The sequence below is a fragment of the Pituophis catenifer genome, unplaced genomic scaffold, assembly GCF_029215685.1.
Source record: "Pituophis catenifer annectens isolate HBS135680 unplaced genomic scaffold, rPitCat1.0.hap2 SCAF_1, whole genome shotgun sequence".
In the NCBI taxonomy this organism is placed as follows: domain Eukaryota; kingdom Metazoa; phylum Chordata; class Lepidosauria; order Squamata; family Colubridae; genus Pituophis; species Pituophis catenifer.
This window is the reverse complement of record NW_027256881.1, coordinates 275,863,271-275,885,434: the sequence shown is the minus strand read 5'-3', so window position 1 is coordinate 275,885,434 and position 22,164 is coordinate 275,863,271. Positions and strand designations below refer to the sequence as shown.

The following is a 22,164-nucleotide window of genomic DNA, read 5'->3' as shown; positions in this document are numbered from 1 at the left end:
ATACTATAAGTTATTTAAGTATTAATGAGAACTAAATCATGCATACTATGTGTAAAATTTGATTTATTAAATCAGGTTTGGGAGTTTTAACATGCTGTTTCCTAAATGTATATACTGTCAGGCTTCGATGTTTCTCCTCCCTTTATTATATGTCAGCGCTGGGACGCTGACATATATGTTATTTGATAATATTAATTGTTTAAACATAATTTCAAAATTCTATTGAAAAGATAACTATTTGTTATTTGTGGATAATCTTTTTTTTTATTACTAAGGCACACTTTTGTAAAAGAAACCATAATTAATTTTGGAATCAAGTAGTAATCTAGGAGATGGATATATTCCCCTTTAATATATCCTCAGAGATTACAGATCCTGTAAATTTCTGAAAGCTTAATTTATTCATGGAGGAAATTTCATAGATTTTCTGTTTTCTTTGATGTTTAGTTTTAGAAGTCAAGTACAATATAGCAATAACACTTAGATTAATATACCACTTCACCATGCTTTACAGCACTCTCTAAGCAGTTTACAGAGTCAGCATATTGCCCTCAATAATCTGAGTCCTCATTTTATCAACCTCGGAAGGATGGAAGGCTGAGTCAACCTTGAGCTGCTCAAGATCAAAGGAATCAAACTCCTGGCAATGTGAGCAGAGTTAGTCTGCAATACTGCATTCTAACCACTGCGCTGCCACCTCCTTCATTTAGAAGTCAATTAACCAGGCTTTCTTTTAAACAACAGCAGCAAAAAAGACTGCTTTCTAAACTCTTGAAATACTTAGAATTCCTTAAATATCTGGATTCTCAGAATGGTTTCACAATATCCAGTATGGCAGTAGAGTGAAAAATAGAAGGCAGTAAGTTTGGCTTTTGTAGTGGGCTTCATAAAGGTGATATCAACTGATATTCATTCCAATGGTTAAGTTAAATATTTTTGGAATTGAATATTTCTGAATAAAAATTTTAATAAGACTTTTTTGACATATCTACTTGGTCATTTTGGGAAGTAGAAAAATGAACTAATTGAATCTTCTGTTTGATCTTATGATATGTTGTATGATCATCCAACAGTCAATTTAGGCTAAGGAGTAGAAAATAGGTAGGGGAAACAAGCAAGGAAGCATTCGCCTTGAAAGCCAGAAGTCCTGCTCCTTAGATTTCTGTTCTTTTAAAAAAACCTTTTTGACTAGTCCCACTAAAGTGGATGAGTCCAAAGGATTATCCAGACTACCTTGTTTCCATATCAGCTAGCTAGATTCTGAAGAAACACCCGTTGGCATTTCTTTTTCTTTAATTTAAATCAGAATAAATGTAAACAGAACCTCCAAGCTGATCAGCCTTAGCTTTAATCTTGTTCAGTCTGTTACCCTAAGAAACAAATCCTGGAATATATATGCATAATATCTAAAGCTAGTAGCAAACACATGTAACAGACAGAACTGCTTGGAAATGAATTGAGCAATAAAATCTATCCAGATGGTTAGCAATATTTAAACCATAGCACAAAGCTCTGGAAAGACCATTGATATGGTAAAGTGATAACTGTTCAACACAAGTATAGTTAATGCTAAAGTTTTGGTGGGGTAGCAAATGAACCCCTCCGAAAAGAGTTTCTTTCTGGCTTAATTCAGAACAGATACTTGGATACTTTCTGCTTAGTTGCAGGAGACAAATTAAATAAAAGAGGTATTGGTTTTAGAAATATTTTCAGGTAGTTCGAAAAACTGTGCGTGGTGAGAAGATCATTAATAGTTGTAGAATCTGGATTTGATTGTAATTGCATTTAAGCAAATATGCATAAATTTAACGTGACTTTGATCTAAAATGTTAAAATATTTGCTGTTTGCATTGACTGCTTCTCCAGATTATAGATCTAATGATCATATTATATATGACTATAAATACATTATATTGGATGTTTGAGGTAAAAATGTATCAATAGCAGTCCACAGCCATCATTTGACAGCTAGACAGACATCTTGTCACCATATTATAATAGGTCAAATTTTAATAATAATAGTGATTTTGTAAATGCTCCTTTTGCATGCTGCTCAACAGGGAATGAGGTGCATAACTATAAACCACCAATTAAAAAAGTGAGTTGTTAAGAATAATTAGTGTTGTTGCTATTGTTAATTTCTGTGTTAGCTAAGGAATGCAAGGTACTAAGTGTATTTTTCATTGACAGTTCTGGACCTCCTTCAGTATTGTGCATAAGTGTTTAATAAAAGAGAATTAAAGCTGAATAGTGCTATTGCAGCACTTTTCCTGTTGAAAACTCTTCATTCTCAGAAATGCTCATGTTAGCAGATATTATACAAGTAATCCCCATTTAACATCCACTTGTTCAGTGACCATTTGAAGTTATGATAATGCTGAATGAGGGATACTTACAGTGGGTCCAGATAGTTGTGGCCATTGCAGTATCCTTGCAGTCATGTGATCATGATTTGATGCTAGGCGACCAGTCCACAATTACAACATTGCAGCATCCCGGGATCATGTAATCACTATTGCAACCTTTACTGCCAGCTTCCAACAAGCAAGGTTAATGGATAGAAGGTCACAAAACATATGACTCTGGAATCCTGTGACTGTGTGGGATCCGCCCTATGATGGCAACTAGGATTGCCAGAACTACTGTCGTAGGTTGGTGTGGTTATATAGCATCATGCTTATGACCAGCTTACTTAGCGCTGGAGTTCCCAGTCCCAATTATTATTGGTAAGGGAGAACTGCTGGTAATAATTCACAATTTTAATTTACCTAGCTAGTTACTACAAGCACTTGAAGACTGCTGGTCATTGTAAACTTGAAGTTGAAGTCCATATATGTAAGTAACAACAAACATAGTGAATGTTAGTAAAAATTAAATCGGCAGAACAGAGTGCTTGAAGATAGATTGTGAGTACAATGAGAAACAAGTTTCATTAAGACAAAGTCATCTACTGATACAGGATTGATAGGTGTAGTGAGCGCATAATAGGGAAACTGAACTGATACAGGTAGTTGTGCACTTACAAACACAATGGAGATTCAACACAATTGAAAGTCAAGGCACCACATGACTGGACTCAATTTTACAACTGTTTTTACAATAGTCGTAAAGCGAGTCACCGGATTCGAATCACAACTGCCAAGGGGAGTTCAGCAGTCATAACTTTGAGGACAGGTACTAAGTAGCTTTTTAAAAGTATGTCATAAGTTTGAATGGTCATTAAATGACTGCTTATAAGTCAAGAACTACGGTATCTATATAGGATTTCTTTAGGAAATGGAAACTAAGAGGCAAATAGAGTATATTGCTGACAAAGGGGATATCACCAGTAAATTTGACTACTGATCTATGAGGTAAAAAGTGTAGCTAAGGAAAAGATGGGGGGGGGGGAAACAGTAAGGTACAGAAAAGGCAGTAGTGAAAAACAAACAGTCATAGAAAAAAGTTCCTATATAAAATTAGCATGAAAGAAATGGGAAAAAGAAAACTTTTGGAAACAAAGAATTCTGACTAGAAATTCAAGGAGCCAAATAAAGCAAGACTGTTAGAAGGAAAATTAAAAACAGGGTGCTAAGAAAACAGTGGGTAGGTGCACACATATAAACTCCTGATTGGAGGTCGTTAACTTAGCACAATATTTAAACCCACCAACTATGATTCAGCTTTATTTATAAATTGGACTAGTATGGTTTACTCAATAATTATCTTGACTCAACATGACATATGAATTCATTAATAAATGGTGGAGCCATGTTATGAAAACTCAAGGTCCCACAAGTTGGGTGGAGAGCTATCTTTAAACAGCACTTAAAACAGCACCTAAAACAGGAATATCTGGATTGTTAACAGGAAATTGAATGTGTGAGATTGTTTTCAAAGCAACTAGACTTTGTTCCAAAAAACAAAAGGACAAATATGAGTGCTGGGATTTTCTTACAGAAATGGTGTATATTTAGAAAGCATGTATGGAAACTGAAATTTCTCCAACTCTTCTCTTTAGTACTCTGAAGGGAGAAAAACTACTGTAATACTATATAATAGGGGTCCCCAACCCCCGGCCTCTGGACCAGCACTGGGCTGTGGCATGCCAGCAACTGGGCCACGCAAATGAAGCCCCATCCGTGAGATGCAGGCAACTGCAAAACCACGCCCCCTCCAGTCCGCAGAAAAATGTTTCTCCATGGAACCGGTCCCTGGTGCCCAAAAGGTTGTGGGCCACTGCTATATAAGATCCATGTTCATTAATATGTTCTGTTACGAGCTATTATATTAAAGTCCCAAGACTTCAAAATGAGGATTTGTTAACTTCTATAGCATTTGTTGCAGATACCTTCAGATGCTCATATTCTAGAATTTACAGTCAGCTGGTGGATATTCCCATTCATAAATACCGAGCATGGTTGTAGCAGTGAAAAAGTTATCTTAATTCTAAGCTACTCCTCCTTTTCTTGGAAATTTAAAGAATTAACAGTACAAATATTGAAGCTAAAATAATATATTAATTTTAAAAAAAGGAAAAATAACTGGGAATATATATAAATTCAATTGCGATCTTAAGGGGAAAAGGTTTTATTCATCTGAATTCTGCATTACGGGCTAACACATTTATATAGATAACAAGTACTCTTTTAGAATTAATTTAGTGATACTAGAAAAATATATAAATGATTCAAGATTTTGCTGCTGTTCTGAATTAAATTCTAGACTTCTCTTTTTTCCCCCATGCAGCATCTGTGAATGTGCTTGTTCAAAACTGCAAGATATACAATGATGCCAGCTGTGATATTTCTGCAGATGGGCAGCTTTTAGCAGCTTTCATTCCTAGCAGTCAGCGGGGATTTCCTGATGAGGGGATACTCGCAGTCTATTCCCTTGCACCACACAACTTGGGTGAAATGCTGTACACGAAGCGATTTGGTAAGAGATTATGTGTCAAAGATTTGGGGAAGCTGTCAAGACCTTTAACAATATCTTAGAAAGTACATTTTTTCAAATATATCAAACTGATATATGTAATAATTGCAAGGAAAAAGTAATCCCAACTGTAGATTGATTTGGTAGCAACAGAGTGGTGAAATAGGAATATATACCATGTGATTCCTATGATGCATTTGCTTAACTAAATTTGATCTTGAACTTTGGCTACTGCTATTAGTTGACTAAGATGATATAAGCAAAGTATTTTTTTAAAGATTAATAGCAGTCTACATAAGGGAAATGGAAAAGGAAGGAAGGAGGATCAGAGGCAAGGATTCATTAATGAAGGTATTTGTTATGTTTTGCTTCATACGTAGGTCCCAATGCCATTTCTGTGAGCTTGTCCCCAATGGGCAGGTATGTCATGGTAGGATTGGCATCTCGTCGCATCTTGTTGCACCCATCTACAGAACATATGGTGGCTCAGGTTTTCAGGCTTCAGCAACCACATGGAGGAGAAACTTCAATGAGGGTAAGTGGTATTATCTGTTTAACTACCTGCATAGTTTTATTTGGAAACAGATTGGTATATTAATGAACAAAGTTCTTTAAAAGATTGTGGAAAATAACAGTCTTGGTTTTTCACTATGCTTGCTTTTCACTGTCACTGATTTTTGCGATTGTTATTAGAATAAATAGACAAGTAGCAGGAATTACTATGGTAGAAATAGTATAAGAATGAAATATTACCACCAGATGAATGTTTAATGGAGTATGTTGTTGTTTAATAGGCTCTATGTTAAATAGGGGTAAATAAAGAGCAGACATCCAGTCCAAACAGGATTAATTGGTTTACCTTGAAAATAACATTTGTCAGTTATTCACTTAACATTGGTTGATATTAATGTTAGATGTTAGTGTTTGGAAATGAAGTGCTTCTTCAGAAATCACAAAGTATTATTAGCCTTCAAATCCTACATTTATTAAAACATTTTTATTAGAGAATCTGTATGTGGATTTTGAACCCTTTAGATAATATTTTTGTATGATTGATCCTTCCTCTATACTCTTAAAAGTAAAGGAAATTGTAAATATTAAGTTAAAGTTCTTGCTCAAGCAGGCAATTTATTTAATTGGAAATCACCCCAAATTTTATTAAATACTGAACGAAGTTTCTTATTTTATTTGTGCACTTATAATTCCATACTTTTTTGGACCTTGAGAATTTTATCAAATAGCTTCTGAAAGAATAACGGTGTACTAAATCAGCATGAAAATTAATTGTTAAATTGTTAGCAAAGTAAATTATAATTTATGTGTTACTCCTAATTCTCAATATTTAAAAAAATGAACTTGTTTAAGAACGTTTGATTTCTTTTGGTATTGTGAAAAGCCTATAAGGGAGTTCGTAGCAGAGAGTTAGGATATACTACTTTTATCGTCTTGATGGCAACATTACACTTTGCATACTACCTGAAAGCCTACTTTGAAGTATGCAGGGCTGTGACAACTTTTTGAAATTATTATTTTAATTTTGTCGCTTATTATACTGTGATGTGTTTTATATTGTTATTTTGTTTTATTTTATAAGTTCTAGGGTATTTTTGTAATAGCAGCACTAAAACAAAGCCTTACAGTTTTATTTTTTGTCAGTTGAGAATGATAAAACACTGAAATTCAACAGCCATAGCTCCATCTACTGATAAAACAACACTATTTAGTTTTCAAAATGAGCTACAGTTGGCAGCAAACGTGGGAAAATAAAAGTTGAGAAAAACAAAGAGGGTTAGAGAGAAAGCAAATAAAGAAACAGTCGAGCAGAAATTGTAAAAGATACAGAAGGAGGAAGGGCATTATGGAGAGTTAGGAGAACATTTGAATAAATTGGGGTTGAATTGGAGGCAGCTTTGATGAAAAATAGTGGGGATTATGGGATTTCATCCAGGCTTCCTCTGTCCTAATGGAATTCCCTTTATATAGAAAAATACTTTTATCTCTTTAGTAAAAGTACCTCACTAAATTTTCATTCAAAAACAGGGGGAAATGCTCGGGTTTTTCTTTCTTTGTGGATTTAATCACCTACAATAATATTGATTTCAAATATTGTAATCCGTAGCTCAAGAAATTGTTATCCAGGTTGTCCATTCAAAATATAATAATGCTACTTCAAACTTGTTTGCATTGAATTTTCATTGATCGTCCTTTTCCTAGCAACAGATAAGATTATATAGAATTATGGGAATGCAGAACTTAGAAAATGGCACAGAATAAAAAAATAAATTACAATTACTGTTTGAATTGAAATAAAGGTAGACCTCTCAGGGAAGGAGCTCAGTGTTTGGATTTTAGGGCTTAAACTTGAAATGGTGATAGGAATGAAATATTTCTGTGGGGAAAATACTTTTCTTCTGAGAAAATTTTTTGTTAATTGTACAAAAATAATGTCAAAATGATACATATTAACCTGATTTTAGTATCTGTTGATGTTATTGAAAGCAAACAGAGGTGTTTGAAAACAAGAGCAGTGTTTCTTGGTCTGATCCTATGGTGAACATTCTGGGCTCAGCATGTTAAAATTTCGGGAAATGCCTCTGGATTTCGGGAAACTCGACTCTGATGGCAGATTATCCCTCCACGAAAGAGAAACAATTCTTTGTATGTTTGTTTCTTTTTTAAAAAATATAATCCAAACTTGGGGTGCTGTGTGTTGTATGAAGAAACATCACATAATTACAAAAGCAGTTTACACAAATAAAACAAGCTTAGACAATGTAAAATAATAATAACTATTGTGTTTCTCTGAAAACATGACCCACCCCAATTTTTAAGCCCACCCCTAATTTTTTTTTGGGGGGTAGGCCTACTATTACCTCTATCCTGAAAATAAGCCTGGGGGGGGATGGGCGGGCCAGCACGAGTGGCATCACTGGGGGGGGCAAATGTCCGGCTGCATCCCGCTGACCCCTTGAGGCAGTGCAAACACCACTTTTGCCCTTTTCTTTCTGGGCGCAGTGCTTCTGCTTGTTGGGCCACTTCCCCAAAGCCGGCAGCTCTGTGGCCAGCTGCTTTGCTTTTTCCCTCTTTTTGGGAGGCTCGCAGGAGGCTTTTGGCAAAAGGGAGGAAAATGGGGAGTGGGGTTTTCCTGCCTGCCATCCTTCCCTCATCTGTGCTGAGCTTGAGGAATGGATGACAGGATCCATTCCTCAAGCTGGAAAAAACCCTCTCCATTTTCCTTCCATTCACCAAAAAGCCTCCATTCCGAACGCTGAAGGTTCGGAATGGAGCTGACGTGCATCCATCCAAGTGCTTATTTTCAAGTCTAAAAGAAAAGACTCAGTCGTATTTCTGAGAAACACAGTTATAATTGCATAACAACATCAAATGAATATTTTTTAAAAATTTGATTTATATGCCGCCCTTCTCCGGAGACTCAGGGCGGCTTACAATGCGTTAAGCATTTGTTTGATTGATTATTATTAGTCCATTTTTAAGACAGGTTGAATTGAAACCAAGATGGGTAGTTCTTGCATAATGACCTATCAGTGGCCATTCAAAATTGTGATGGCACTGAATTAAGGGGGTTACAACTCCTGCCTGAAATTACGATTGTTACAGCACCCCTGCTGTCATCTAAACTCGATTGCTCAGCAGCGAATTTTCTCTTACTTCAGTTCCCTGTCCCAGACTATCTCCATCTAGAGTCTAGACTATCAGTGGTAGCACCGAGGCTGGGCCTCAACTTCAGCCCTAGCCCCACGTCTGCCACTCAAAAAGCCTTGCACATTCCCCAAGGCACAATTGCCCCTGTAACCCAACCCCCCTCACCTCCCAAGAACTGTTGTGCACTATTTACTTTCAGGCAATGTCTTTCTGTTGACAGCCTGTCCCATTTTTCAATTGACTTTCTTCCTGCAGGCTTCCCAAAAGCGAAGACTTTGCTAGTAGAAAGTTAGCTAGGAGCATTGGCAATCATATCGTTTTTTTTCAGGTTCCCCATTGACTTGTGGGAAGCTGTCAGGGAATGTTGAAAATGAGGATCACATAAGTATGGCACTGGTGCTAAACAGCAGTAGACCAACGGTGCTGAAGGAGCAATAAAATCCCTAAATTTCATTCTGTCAGGGAGTCCTGAATCTTGACAGCATGCCCTAGGATGGCAAAGAGGAATCTGACTAATGGCTGGACACTTTGGAAAACATTCTAGAATTATAATTACAAGACCAATAAAATACGAAACCATGCCCTTTCTACTTATCATAATTTCCTGAAGTTTCCATTTACTTTGACAGCAATTGTTCCCACCATAAATTTAGTACTGCTGAGAACATACCAACATCTTCTGTTCTGGTAAACTCTCCTAGATTTCATTCTTTGTTCTATTATTAGACTGTAAACTGTTGGGAATGAAAAGAAATTAGTACCTTAGAGCTGTTTGCTTCATGATTTAACATTTGGAGCAGCCAAGCAAGGAACTCCTGTTGGTGATTATTCTTTAATGCTAGATGTAATATTCCAGCATCCAATTAATTAGATTTCATTAGAAATAAAATCTAGATACAATTTGGTAGATATGATTATTTCTTATTGGATGTATTTTATAATAAAATGATATGTATTTTATAATTTTAGGGATCTACAGGAATATTTTATCATTATAGTTTAAAACCTTCTGGGGAAAAAATTGTTCTAGAAAATCTGTCACGAATAAAGGCGAATATACGTATCCCACAACAATGTTGCAGGATCCAATCTGGGTAGGTCACCAGGATCAGAGGTTTAGTCTTCCAAGCTTTCGGACTCATGCTGGAGCTCTTCTTCTGGAAACTTCTCTCTAGCAGAGTATGTGCTTTGAGCTGTTCTATGTGTGGCAGCTACAAAGATAGTTGGATGAACAGGTACAAAAGCAACCGGGGAAGTGATTAAAGCCTGGAAAAAGGGACCCCACATTAGTCAACAGGAGTGCTGATTTACCACCAGCTTATCAAGTACTTAGGAGGCAAGGGCTTGGCAGCACAAGCAAACAACAGCCAACACTTAATAGCCAGCCAACAACACTCCAATCAACATCTAAAAAGCCAAACAGGCACCATATAAATACCACACACAGAACAGCCCAAAGCACACATTCTGCTAGAGAGAAATTCCTGAAGATGGACTATTAAAAGTCTGAAAGCTTGGAAGACAAAACCCCTGGTCCCGGTGACCGACCCAGATTGAATCCAGAAAATCTGTCTACGCAAAGTATAAAATAGTTGTAGATGATTTGTGGAAAGATTTTCTAAGATGTAGATTAATTAAGTATTTATCTTAAACTTCCTTCTTCCTATCAGCTTATTTCAGGATGAATGCAGCTCTGATCATTTTGCACATGTAAACAATAATCAATTTATTTCCTAGATTCCAAGCCTATATCAGTTGACAAGTATATATGACAGTTACATTGCTGTTGTCATTCTTTTAAAAGAGTTATTGAACAATATAACTGAGTGGAACTTTATTCATTTAATAGTGTATGCACCTTGATGTCAAATCTTACATAGCTTTGATGATATTACATATCTTTCATATCAAAGTAGTCTGAAAAATCAATTTTATTTATTTGTTTGTTCATTGCATTTATATTCTTGTCTTCCTTTTAAAAACGCAACATAGTTCACAGAGGGACACCTTTATTATTTTCTCATAGTTGCAGTCTTGTGAGATAGCTGCCTAAGAAAAAGTATCTGATCCAGAGTTACCCACTGAACATTATGATCCAGTGGCTTGAACCTAGGTCTCTCTTATCCCAGTCCAGTCTCTAACTGTTCTAGCTTCCCTATTATCCAGTGCATTCAGAAAGTATTCAAACCCCTTTCACTTTTGTCAATTTTGTTACGCTGCAGCCTGATTCTACAGTTGTTGAAATTCATTTTTTTCTCATTAATCTACACTCAGTACCCCATAATGACAAAGTGAAAACAAGATTTTAGAAATGTCTGTAAATTTATTAAAAAGAAAAAACCTCAAATAGCACATTGGCATCAGACCCTTCACTCAGTACTTTATTGAAGCACTTTTGGCAGCAATTACAGCCTCGAGTTTTTGGGTATGATGTGATTGGAGGATTTTCTGCTATTCTTCCTTGCAAATCCTCTCAAATTCAGACAATTTGAATGGCGACCATCGCTGGATAGCCATTTTCAGGTCCCTCCAGAGATGGTCAATAGGGTTCAAGTCAGGGCTCTGGCTGGGCCATTCTAGGACATTCACAGAATTGTCCCTAAGCCACCCCTGTGTCATTTTGGCTGTGTTCTTAGGATCATTGTCATGTTGAAAAGTGAACCTTTGGCCCAATCTGAGGTCCTGAGCACTGTGAAACAGGTTTTCATTGAGGATACCCCAGTACTTTGTTCCATTCAGCTTTCCTTCAACCCTGACCAGTCTCCCAGTCCCTGTTGCTGAAAAACACCCCCACAGCATAATGCTGCCACCACCATGCTTCACTGTTGGGATGGTATTGGGCAGGTAATGAGTGGTGCCTGGTTTTCTCCAGACATAATGTTTAGAATTGAGGTCAAACAGTTCAGTCTTGGTTTCATCAGACCGAGAATCTTGTTCCTCATAGTCTGAGAGTCCTTCAGATGTTTTTTTACAAACTCCAAGCGGGCTTTCATATGTTTTGCACTAAGGAGAGGCTTCTGTCTAGCCACTCTGCCATAAAGCCTTGATCAATGGAGGGCTGCAGTGATGGTTGTCTTTCAGGAACTCTGTCCTATCTCCACACAAGATCTCTGGAGCTCAATCAGAATGACTATCGGGTTCTTGGTCACCTCTCTTACTAAGGCCCTTCTCCCCCAATTGCTCAGTTTGGCTGGCGATCCACTCTTGGAAGAGTCCTGGTTGTGCCAGACCTCTTCCATTTGAGAATTACGGAGGAACCTGTGTTCTTAGGAACCTTTCAGTGCAGCAGAAATTTTATTACAGCTTCCCCCAGATCTGTGCCTTGAAATAATCCTGTCTCTGAGCTCTGCAGGCAGTTCCTTTGACCTCATGACTTTTACTCTGCTACAATATGCATTGCCAGCCGTGAGGCCTTCTATAGAGAGGTGTGTGCTTTTCCAAATCATGTCCAAAATCAATTTAATTTACCACAGGTTGACTCCAATCAAGATGTAGAAACATGTAAGCAGCAATCAAGAGAAATAGGGGGCACCTGAGCTAAACTTCAAGTGTTGTTGCAAAGGGTCTGAATACATGCCAATGTGATATTTTAGTTTTTCCGTTTTAATAAATTTACAGACATTTCTAAAATTCCATTTTTACTTAATCATTATGGAGTACTGAGTGTAGATTAGTGAGAAAAAATGAAATTCAATAACTATAGAATCAGGCTGCAGCATACCAAAATTGACAAAAGTGAAGAGGGTCTGAATACTTTCTGAATGCACTGTAAATATTATGGGGTAGATTCCTGAGTTCATCTGAAGTTTTTCATTTAGCATTTCAGCAATTTGAAGACTAGGTCTAGACAGACAGTTTGTTTTCACCTATTCTTACTTCTCTGTATTAAAGTGGCCATGATATGAAACTATAGGATTTTGCTGGAGTTCAAAAGAATGAAGTCACATAATTCTCTGTATTTTGAGTCAGATGACATTATACCCATCTTTTATATATCTTCATTCCAAAACCAGAAAAATATTTACAATAAGCAGCAAAGCTATTCAAGACTGTTATTGTCCATTATCCAAAAGTTTGAAGAGTCTGTTTTCTTTCATTAATATTCTGTTCCTCTTCCCTTCTCCCTTCTAAACAATTAAACAATGTGTTATGTAAAAGTGGTATGATTAGCCTGTAAAAATGTCAATTCTGGACTAGTTACAGTAAATGGTTACTTTAGATTTCATGTGTTATATTTTCAAGTGTTCTTCCAAAGTTAAGCTTCATTAATCTTTCATCTGTTCATTGTCATTGCTAATCAGAAGTTTGACAAACAAGAACACAATAACATTTCATTTTGGTTTTAATGATGCTCTTTCAGCTCAAAATTAAAAATCATGCATAACTTCTTAATTGACAAATTTCAGTGTAACCCTTACAAGTATTTATTTTATTATAGACACCAACCAGAATATAAAAAGTTAATAGCAGATGAAACAAAATAAAACAGTGCTATTTACATCACGATTCTGGATCAGGGGTAAAATGCTCCCAGTTCAGACCAGACCGCCCAATCCGGTAACGATGGTGGGTGGTTCGGAGAACCGGTAGAAAAAATCCCAGCACCCCACCCCCATGCCTAGCTGAGCCGCATGATCATCAGAGGCTGGGGTTTTTTACTTTTAAAAGCATTTTTTCTACAACCTCTTCAGCCGAAAAAATGCTTTTAAAAGTAAAAAAAAAAAAAAGCACCTCTGATGATTGTGTGGCTCAGCTGGGATCATCAGAGGCTTTTAAAAGCATTTTTTCTACAACCTCTTTGGCCCAAGAAGTTGTAGGGAAAAAAATGCCTTTAAAAGCCTCTGGCGATCCCAGCTGAGTTGCCTGATCATCAGAGGCTCCTAAAAGCATTTTTTTCTGCAACCTCTTCGGCCGAAGAGGTTGTAGAAAAAAATGCTTTTAGAAGTAAAAAAAAAAAAAAAGTTGGCCATGCCCACCCAGTCACATTACACCCCCCCCCACCAAGCCACGCCCACAGAACTGGTAGTAATAAATTTTAGATTTCACCCCTGTTCTGGATACATTCAGAGCATCTCTGGTTTTAAAAATTACAGCAAAATTTGGGCACATTCATAGAAACTAAATCATATTGGTCTGATAGTAGCAAGATAGTAGATAGAATAAATAAGAATTGCCTGGATGTATTGTAAAATAGGGAGCTTTGCATTCTTATAAAAAAGACAAGAAATTAGGATGGAGGCTATGGATTCAATAAATATGTTTTCATAAAGACACAGTGTTAACTCAAAGGGGAGTTAATTTTTTTCTATATCTGCCTTTTAAATATTGCTGTAAGGAGACTATTAAAACATGCTAAATTGGTACTTTTCAGAATTTATGGACAATTATATAATGTAAATACTTCCTGGCTTTTTAAAAAAAGGTGGGGGAGCTGCTGCTCAGAAGTCATTCCTGGGTAGGTTGATCCAGTTGAACTTCCAAATCTTGGGTACATATTTTAAGTGTGATGATTGCTCAGTTATAGCCCGTCATTAAAAAGGCCTCCCTAATATTGTATGTTTCTCCAGAAAAAAATGGCCTATTCCATATTGATTCATAATAGTTTGCAATATGAAAAAAAACCCAGATATTCAGAAAAGACTGTAACTTTAAACAGTATGCAATAATGCAAATCCTTGTTGCTGTGTCAGTTTCAAGTTTAAACAGTCTTGCCTCTTAATACTGTGTTAGGAACATATTAAGCCACTTGACATTTGGCCGTTAGAAATATGGACTGAACCTTTTTTAATGAGGCAGAAGAGCTCTCCTTTTCTCTTGGCTCCCAAGATTATTCCCACATATAATTACAATTAATACATTTGTAACATCAGCATATTTCTATTGCAGGCATGCTACCCAAACAAAAGTTTGTAGAGAACATAGGGTTTGGAGTAGGGATGGGTACTGACCATTGGATTTCATCTAGGACTGATTCAACTAAAAAAAACAACCCAATATGCAGCAAGGAGATGTCCTACTTAAGAAAACTGTACACCTTCAGAAGGAAAATAAGAGTGATTCTTGGGGGAAAAAACATTCAAGTTTGAGGGAGTAAATAATTTCATTTTTGTTATGGTTTGATATAGAAATTTGGATGAAAATGGAATTTATCATGAAAAAAATCCTAAGCAACATTTGCAAAAAATTAGAAGGATGTGTAGGGGAGGATAGGAAATAAATAGAACTGTAAGCAAAAATGATTCTGTTACAAAGTTGCAGAAAGTGCAGTAGAAGACAGATGATTAGTAGATGTGAAGTAGACAGAAGAAGTTGAACATCCAACTAATGCTACAGTCTTACAGATCTCATAAACAACAACATGGAAAAAACCCATCCCCTATCAACTCCTTTAAAAATAATAGAATAATTTTCCAATATAAGTAGTACTTCCGTACCCTTCCCTTCAGAAAACTGCAATTAGAGAGTCTAATAAAATTATCCAGTTTGAATAGATCTCTGTCCCCCTCAAAATTTGCTTATACCGTGAGCTTTGGGAGAAATTACAGATTTTTGAAAGCCTGCTTTGCCTTCAACCCTATACATTTTTAAAACACTAATGAGGCATCAGATGGCAGACATTAATTATCCTAACATCATTCGAAGACAGATTCTGCCAAACATGATCCTTTTGGAATTTCTTGTCTTCCTTGAGAAAAAGAGAAAATAAGTTGATCAGCTATACAACAGGGAAGGACTTAATTGAAGAAGTAGAAGAAGTATGAACATTTGATAATAAGCAACCATGATAGGCTGTATTTTTTTTTTATTGCAAGGGAAACTAACGCTGAATGTAGTTTAACATTTACCCTGAACTAAAAAAGCAGATTCTAAACAATTCAGCATATGTTTAAGTAGGATTCTATATTTGGAGAGGGAAATGCCAAACAGATCTCACAAGATCAGATAGCTACCATAAAATGCATAATGGAGTCAACAAGAAAACAATAAAAAGGGTAACTTCTGCTTTATTGAATGGAGCAGGCCCTTCATTATGTAGACCATGTCAGAACATAGTATATTAAGATCCATATATTTGCCAAAACATCTTGAGGATTTTTGAGCACCTCCTTCTTTAAGAATTGAATTTGGAAAACTATTGCTTATGATAGTGTGAGATAATATAATATTGTTCCCATTTCTAGGTAACTTGTATCCCAAATATATTATAAGAATGGCGTAACTGGAATCAAAATCAGAAATTAACATTTAAAAATGACATCACATAGTTAGACAAAAGTATTGTAGATTTAGAGCTCATTTTGAAAGCAACAACTATGGGATAATGTTAAGGGATAACTGTTAAGACAAAGATAATATCAGTAAACACTGGCAAAAAAATACTTCCTTACAACTCAGTTCAGCAGTGGAATCAGTTATCAAGACTGGGCTCTCTATTATATTGCTCAGTTTTCAAGCAGATCTTAATTAGGATTTTTCTACTCTGCAGTGTCTTGGAAATGATATCCATGTATCTTCAATACGTCATTCCAATTCTAGGCTTCAGATGCCGTTTTCAAGAGCCCCAACTCAGTAGAGCCATCCTCTTGATTTGGATCAGCATTGGCAAAATCTGAAGCCCAGGCCTGGTATGAAGCATTCAGAGAAATGCAGCAAATGAAGTTATAGCTAGACTGATATGTAGAAATTAATCTTGTACTTTGAAAGCTTGTTTTGAATGAGCTACATTGACCACCAGAAACATCACATGACTGTTTCATCCTAATTGAGACTTCAGATAGGGTGTGGAGCAGATGTGAAATCCAACCAGCTCAGACCGGTTCGGGCAATCCGCTAGGGACGATAGTCATCGGTTCGCCGAACTGATAGTAATCACCCTTGGTTGGCCCCGCATGGTCGCTGCTCACCTCTTCTGGCCACTCAATATTTCACAGAATTCAACGTTAAATGCAGCAGAGAGAATCTGAACTTTTCTCCCTCCGTTCACAGTGGAGCTGCTGCAGCCTGTCCCTTTAAGGTACTTCGACCCCCCGGGAGGGAGGGGGCTGGGTGGGACCATAAAAGGAGCAGCAGTTCCGCTGTGAATGGAGGGAGAAAAGTTAGGATTCTCTCTGCCACAGAATTCAACGTTAAATGCAGCAGAGAGAATCCTAACTTTTCTCCCTCCATGCACAGTGAAGCTGCTGCAGCCTGTCCCTTTAAGGTAGTCCCCGGTAGGGAGGGGGCCAGGGGGGACCATAAAGGGAGCAACAGCTCCGCTGTGAATGGAGGAAGAAAAGTTAGGATTCTCTCTGCCACAGAATTCAACGTTAAATGCAGCAGAGAGAATCCTAACTTTTCTCCCTCCATTCACAGCGGAGCTGCTGCTCCCTTTATGGTCCCGCCCCCCCGGCCCCCTCCCTCCTGGAGACTACCTTAAAAGGACAGGCTGCAGTAGCTCCACTGAATGGAGGGAGAAAATTAGATATGTAAAAAATGCAAAAATTAAGAGAAATCATGCAGAAGTAGTTCTTGTGTCCATTTCAAAAGTAACATAAAAAGTACCAATTCCCTCTTTTTGGGAGGCTCACAGGAGGCTTGCGCAGTAGCACCAGCATGGGTGCGGCAGGCAATCCAGATGCCCCATGCTGGTGCTTGTTTGATGCAGCTGCAGGCAAGCCAAGAGAATGTGGGACAGAGGGGCTCATGCATTGGGATCGCCTCTGCCTCCCCCATGCCTCTGCCTTCACCTTCTGCTGGTGCACCACGCAAGCCTCCCATGAGGAAAAAGAGGGAAAAAGCAAAGCAGCTGGCTGCGGAGCTGCCAGCTTCGGGAAGTGGCCCAACAGGCAGAAGTGCCACGCCCAGAAAGACACGGGCGAAAGTCATTCTGTGCTGAAGCAGAGGCATTCTGACCCTTCAGCATATCCCAGAATTGCAACGCTGAAGGTTCAGAATGGAGCTTTTTTCACTAACGGCAGGATAATGGGGAGGGGAATTTTCCTGCCTACCCTTACCATACTTCCTTCAGTCTATGTTGAGCTTGAGGAATAAATGACAGGCAGGAAAATCCTCCTCCCCATTTTCCTGCCATTTGCAACAAGGAGTGGCTGGGAGGGGAGGTGCTGGGTGAGGCGTCCCTCAATGTGAGTTATTCTGGTTCCAGTTTCTGGCATACATGTGTGCGCGAAGACCAGCTGAAAACAGAAAACACACATGCGCAACGGGGAGCTGCTCTTCCAGTTTCCGGCGCTCCTGTGTGCGCGAAGACCAGCTGGCCGGTACGCATGCTCTGGAACCCAGAACAGCAATGGGCGACAGCTGGCGTGCCCGGAGAGATGGCTCTGCTTGCCACTTTCAGTAAATGTGCCGTAGGTTTGCCATCACGTCTCTATACAGTGCTTTAGGAGTTATCCAAGGCTTGGCGTTCAGCAGTTATATAAGAAGGTACATTTGAAAGTGTAAGAGAAATAGTGTATACAGTCCGCCTTCCCTGAAAGGTTCCAGAAAAGACGCAGATACAGGAACTATATTATATTGTGTCCCCCATATATGAAGGTTTATATGACTTCCCCCAACCCTTTTTGAAGGAGAGGGATTTCTCTATTTTAATTGTTTTGAATGAGATGGACTTTGAACCTAAATTAATTTTTCAGTAAGATCAAGCAAACTTCAAATAGAAAATGAGTGTTGCATTATTTGGCCCAAACTATGGATTGAAACGATATCTCCATGACAATGTTAATAGCTGCTTAAGTACATTCTAAAGGTAGGTTTAGAAAGCAGCTAAAGCATTGTCATTTCTGAGTGGTTGATTTGTAAATTGTCATTCATTGCTTATCTGCCAGCTATTGAATCTCACATTAAGTAATCTGGCAAAGTGTTCTAGTAAGAATGATCTTACATCCCTTCTTGGGAACAGACCAGATAATTATGTAGAAAATTCTTTTAAGTGACTGTCAACTATCAGCTAGTTAGAAGAAAATTAATAACTGCTCTTTGAGAGTTACACAATGTAACTTTCACTGGGATTCATGCTTATTTTGAAAAACCTAGAATCTCAGTTCATTAGGCTTCCTGTTTAGGTTGATGACACATTACAACAATTTTCTCTAAATTTCAGATTATTGGACAGTAATGTTATTGGTTCCAGAGAGTACAACCATTAGCTATATTGGTTAGAGATTATGGAAGTTATAGGTCAACAGATCTTAAGGGTGCTTTGCAGTTTAAGAACTGGCAAATTGTGAAATCAAAAGGACGTATAGCTCCAGGAAAAATCAAGAAACAGTTACTTCATTTATATTGCTTCAACTAATTTAAAATGTTCTGTACATCGGAACTGAAGAGAAAGCTTTTTGAATGGCCAGCACCCATCTTCTTACAAAATATTTTTTTGGTTAATATTCAGTTTCAATTTCTTACAATAAAAAGGATAGTCAACTTAATATTCCATATTGTTGATCATTTTAATCCTATTAAGAGTTTTTTTTTTAAAGAATTCTCAGTAAAAAACAATCTCATAATATCAAACCTGTGGATAAAACACAAATTTTAACATCATGTAGCACATATAAGAATCATTGTAGTTGTTCCATTCCCAACTTCTTTCCCTCTGTATCCACTTCTTTTTGTTACGTTACTATCCCTGTAGCCATCCTCCAATTGCTAGGTTTTGTTTTGCTTTTTCTGTTGCTTTATTATCTATAATTCTCCTTCAACTCTAAAGGATCTGATGTGGAATTCTTTCAGGTTTCTGACAATGACTTTATCTTGGTCTCATTAATACCAATATCAAGAAGAGTCTGTTTTAACTTTTGTGCACTGAATTAACCTGTTAAAAACAGTACACAAGCACAATATATAGTACATGTAGTAGAGGCTTACTACATATTCATTCTGTGATTCAGTGTATTAAATATCCTTGCTGCTTCAAGGATATTTATTTTCAGTTATTTATTCTGGTTTAGAGCAACAATAGGAAGAGCTAGTTTGACTGCTCAGCTCAGATGAGAATGGACTTAAGTTTATACATTTATGAGCTGAAATGTAAAGCAAAGATATAAAATAAGACTGTTGTGGAATGTTTTTTCTGTCTATATGTGAAACTACTGAATATGCAGAGAAGATTTAACACTTTAAAAGACATTGGGGAGATACTTTGTGAGGGGAAAAAAATTAAAGGAGGAAGGCTATTATCCCTAGCTTCAAAGGGCCCCAAGAACTGTGTCTTTATATTGTTGTTGTGTTTCGGAATAAGTTGGCAGTAGGAAATAGCAATGTCAATCAAATATTGGAAAGAAGTTAACTATTCCTATAATTTCTGGTTACTGATATATTTGATCAATGCAAAAATTAAAATTAGAACTTTTTCAGATATTTCTTTAAATGGGAGGTTTTTGGCTACTTTGATATACAAGCAGGTGAAATGTGCTTTTATTCCAAACATGTAGAGATCCAAACAACAATGAATCCATAAATGATGGGCAAATTTGAATGATTGGAGCCTAAAGTATTTGACTGAGGAAACATCAATGGCCAATTACTCTGCGATAGCTAACTGGTCTTTGTTAACCAAAAGGCAAGAAGGATTTTTCAGATGTAGTATAAAATGACAATTTGTGTGGATACTGTTAGAGTTGTATATGGCAGGAATAAAATCTTTGTGCACTAATGTTATGTCTTAATTGTCTTTCCCATCTGATGGGGCTGTAACATCATAAAAGCCCTGCAATATAAACAAAGATTAACATCAACATTTATAAATTAGAAAATACAAGGTCATGTGCTTCACTTTGAGTCACAGGATACCATCTCCTGTGCCAGATGGAACAACCAGGTTGGGCTGCTTTACTGAAACCAGGGAGAAAAAGAGTAGCTCAGGGGTAGGAATTCCATAGTATACTGTATTTTTCAGACTTTAAGACGCACCGGAGTATAAGACACCTTAGTTTTTGGGGAGGAAAATAAGAAAAAAGCTGATTGGTGGTGGATCGGCCTCCTGGAATACCCCCAATCAGCTGTTCCCAGAGGTGAACTTTAGCAACAGGTTCGTTGGTTATGAGCTCTGCACCTTGCTTTTTTTTCAGCCTCTGAAATCTCCGTTTGAGAGGCTTTTTTTCAGCCTCTCAAAGGGAAGTTTCAGAGGCTTTTTTCGGCCTCAAAAACCTCCATTTCAGAAGCTGGGCGGGGCTATATTCGGACTATAAGATGCACCCAGAATTTCGCCCTCTTTTGGGGGGTAAAAAGGTGCGTCTTATACTCCGAAAAATACGGTAAGTGGCAATTTTATAAAGACAAGACCTGAAAGGAGTTGATAATATTTGATCTGATCAGATGGGAGATGAATATAGGTCTCTCAATAACTTGATGCAGAGCCATGTAAGACCTTAATGTGACAACCAGCACCATGGATTATCTGTAAAACAATCAGTAACCAGTGCAGATCCCAAAGCAACAGAGTTAATCCAGTATATTGGGATATTGCTATATCCATCATTTCTCAGGCTGTTGCATTTTGTAGTTGTAATTTCTGAAGGCCAAGAACAGTCCCATGTAGAGTGCATTACGGTAACCTTAAGTGTGAAGTGACTAAGATATGAGAAACTACAAACGGGCTCCTGTTATCCAGGAATGGCCATAATTAACACATTAGATATAGTATACACTATAAACACTTCTTGCCAGAACTGCCACCTGCTAGTCAAGCAGGAGCTATAACTCTTTGATGATTCCAAAGTTGCAACCCATCTCTGAATAGGAGACCATGACTGTTAGAATTAAAAATAATAATATTGGCCTGGAATCATTAGATCCAGAAACCCACAGCCATTCTTTCTTGCAGGGTGCCTGTTCTTCCCCATCCAGATCCTTTGTTTCCAATTACTGGATCAACACTTCTGCTACAGTATGTGTTGTATCCCAGGATGAGATGTATAACTGGGTATTATCAGCATATTGGGATTATCTCTCCTAGCAATTTTATGTAGGTGTTAAAACAAATGAAGAGAGTAGAGAGACCTCAAGTATACCAGGGAAAAGGCAACAATCTGATTTTTCCTATCTTTCTCCTTCCCCCTCAGGACCGACAGACTGTTTGTTTGTCTGTTCTGTCTAATAAACTTTTCAGAACTATATGGAAAAGTTAAGACTTATTATTTGTCTCCCACAGGCCAATGGTATTTTAGGTGGCTTAAAGACTAAAGAAAGGGTTCAAGTTAATAGCCAGTTAAGCAACACAAGTCCCAAGGTGTGCACTTACTACCTAAAAAGATTGAATTTAGAAAGTAGTATTTGAGGATTTAGGCTTTTAACAACAAATTCATACATTTGGAAGAAAAATAAACAAAGGCGTAAGAGCAGATCCTGGAAAAAAAGAAGTGAATTCATTTTTTGTTTTAGAAAGTCAATAGGAAGGCATTGCAGTTTTCTTGATGGGCTAATCTCATCATAGCAAGATAGGCAAAATACTGAAGACCTCACTCAGGAGCACTCTGCACAAGAGTAATCTCTGTGTCCTACAGCAGTGTTCTTGTGAGGAACAAGTCAGCTCTACCAAGAAGACAGCTTATGTTGCAATTACTGTTGATCTGACAAGGTAAGTTGACGAGA

At 37.5% G+C, this 22,164-nt stretch overlaps 1 protein-coding gene across 2 annotated transcripts in view; it reads left to right on the top strand.

Annotated features, from left to right (window-relative positions):
- The window catches only part of AMBRA1 (autophagy and beclin 1 regulator 1), a 158,822-nt gene that overhangs the window by 103,131 nt on the left and 33,527 nt on the right, over window positions 1-22,164 (top strand). For both annotated transcript variants that reach the window (XM_070936292.1, XM_070936284.1), the window contains 2 exons: window positions 4,729-4,917; window positions 5,295-5,449. In XM_070936292.1, the coding sequence (XP_070792393.1) occupies window positions 4,729-4,917; window positions 5,295-5,449 (344 nt within the window). The remainder of the gene's footprint in view (window positions 1-4,728; window positions 4,918-5,294; window positions 5,450-22,164) is intronic.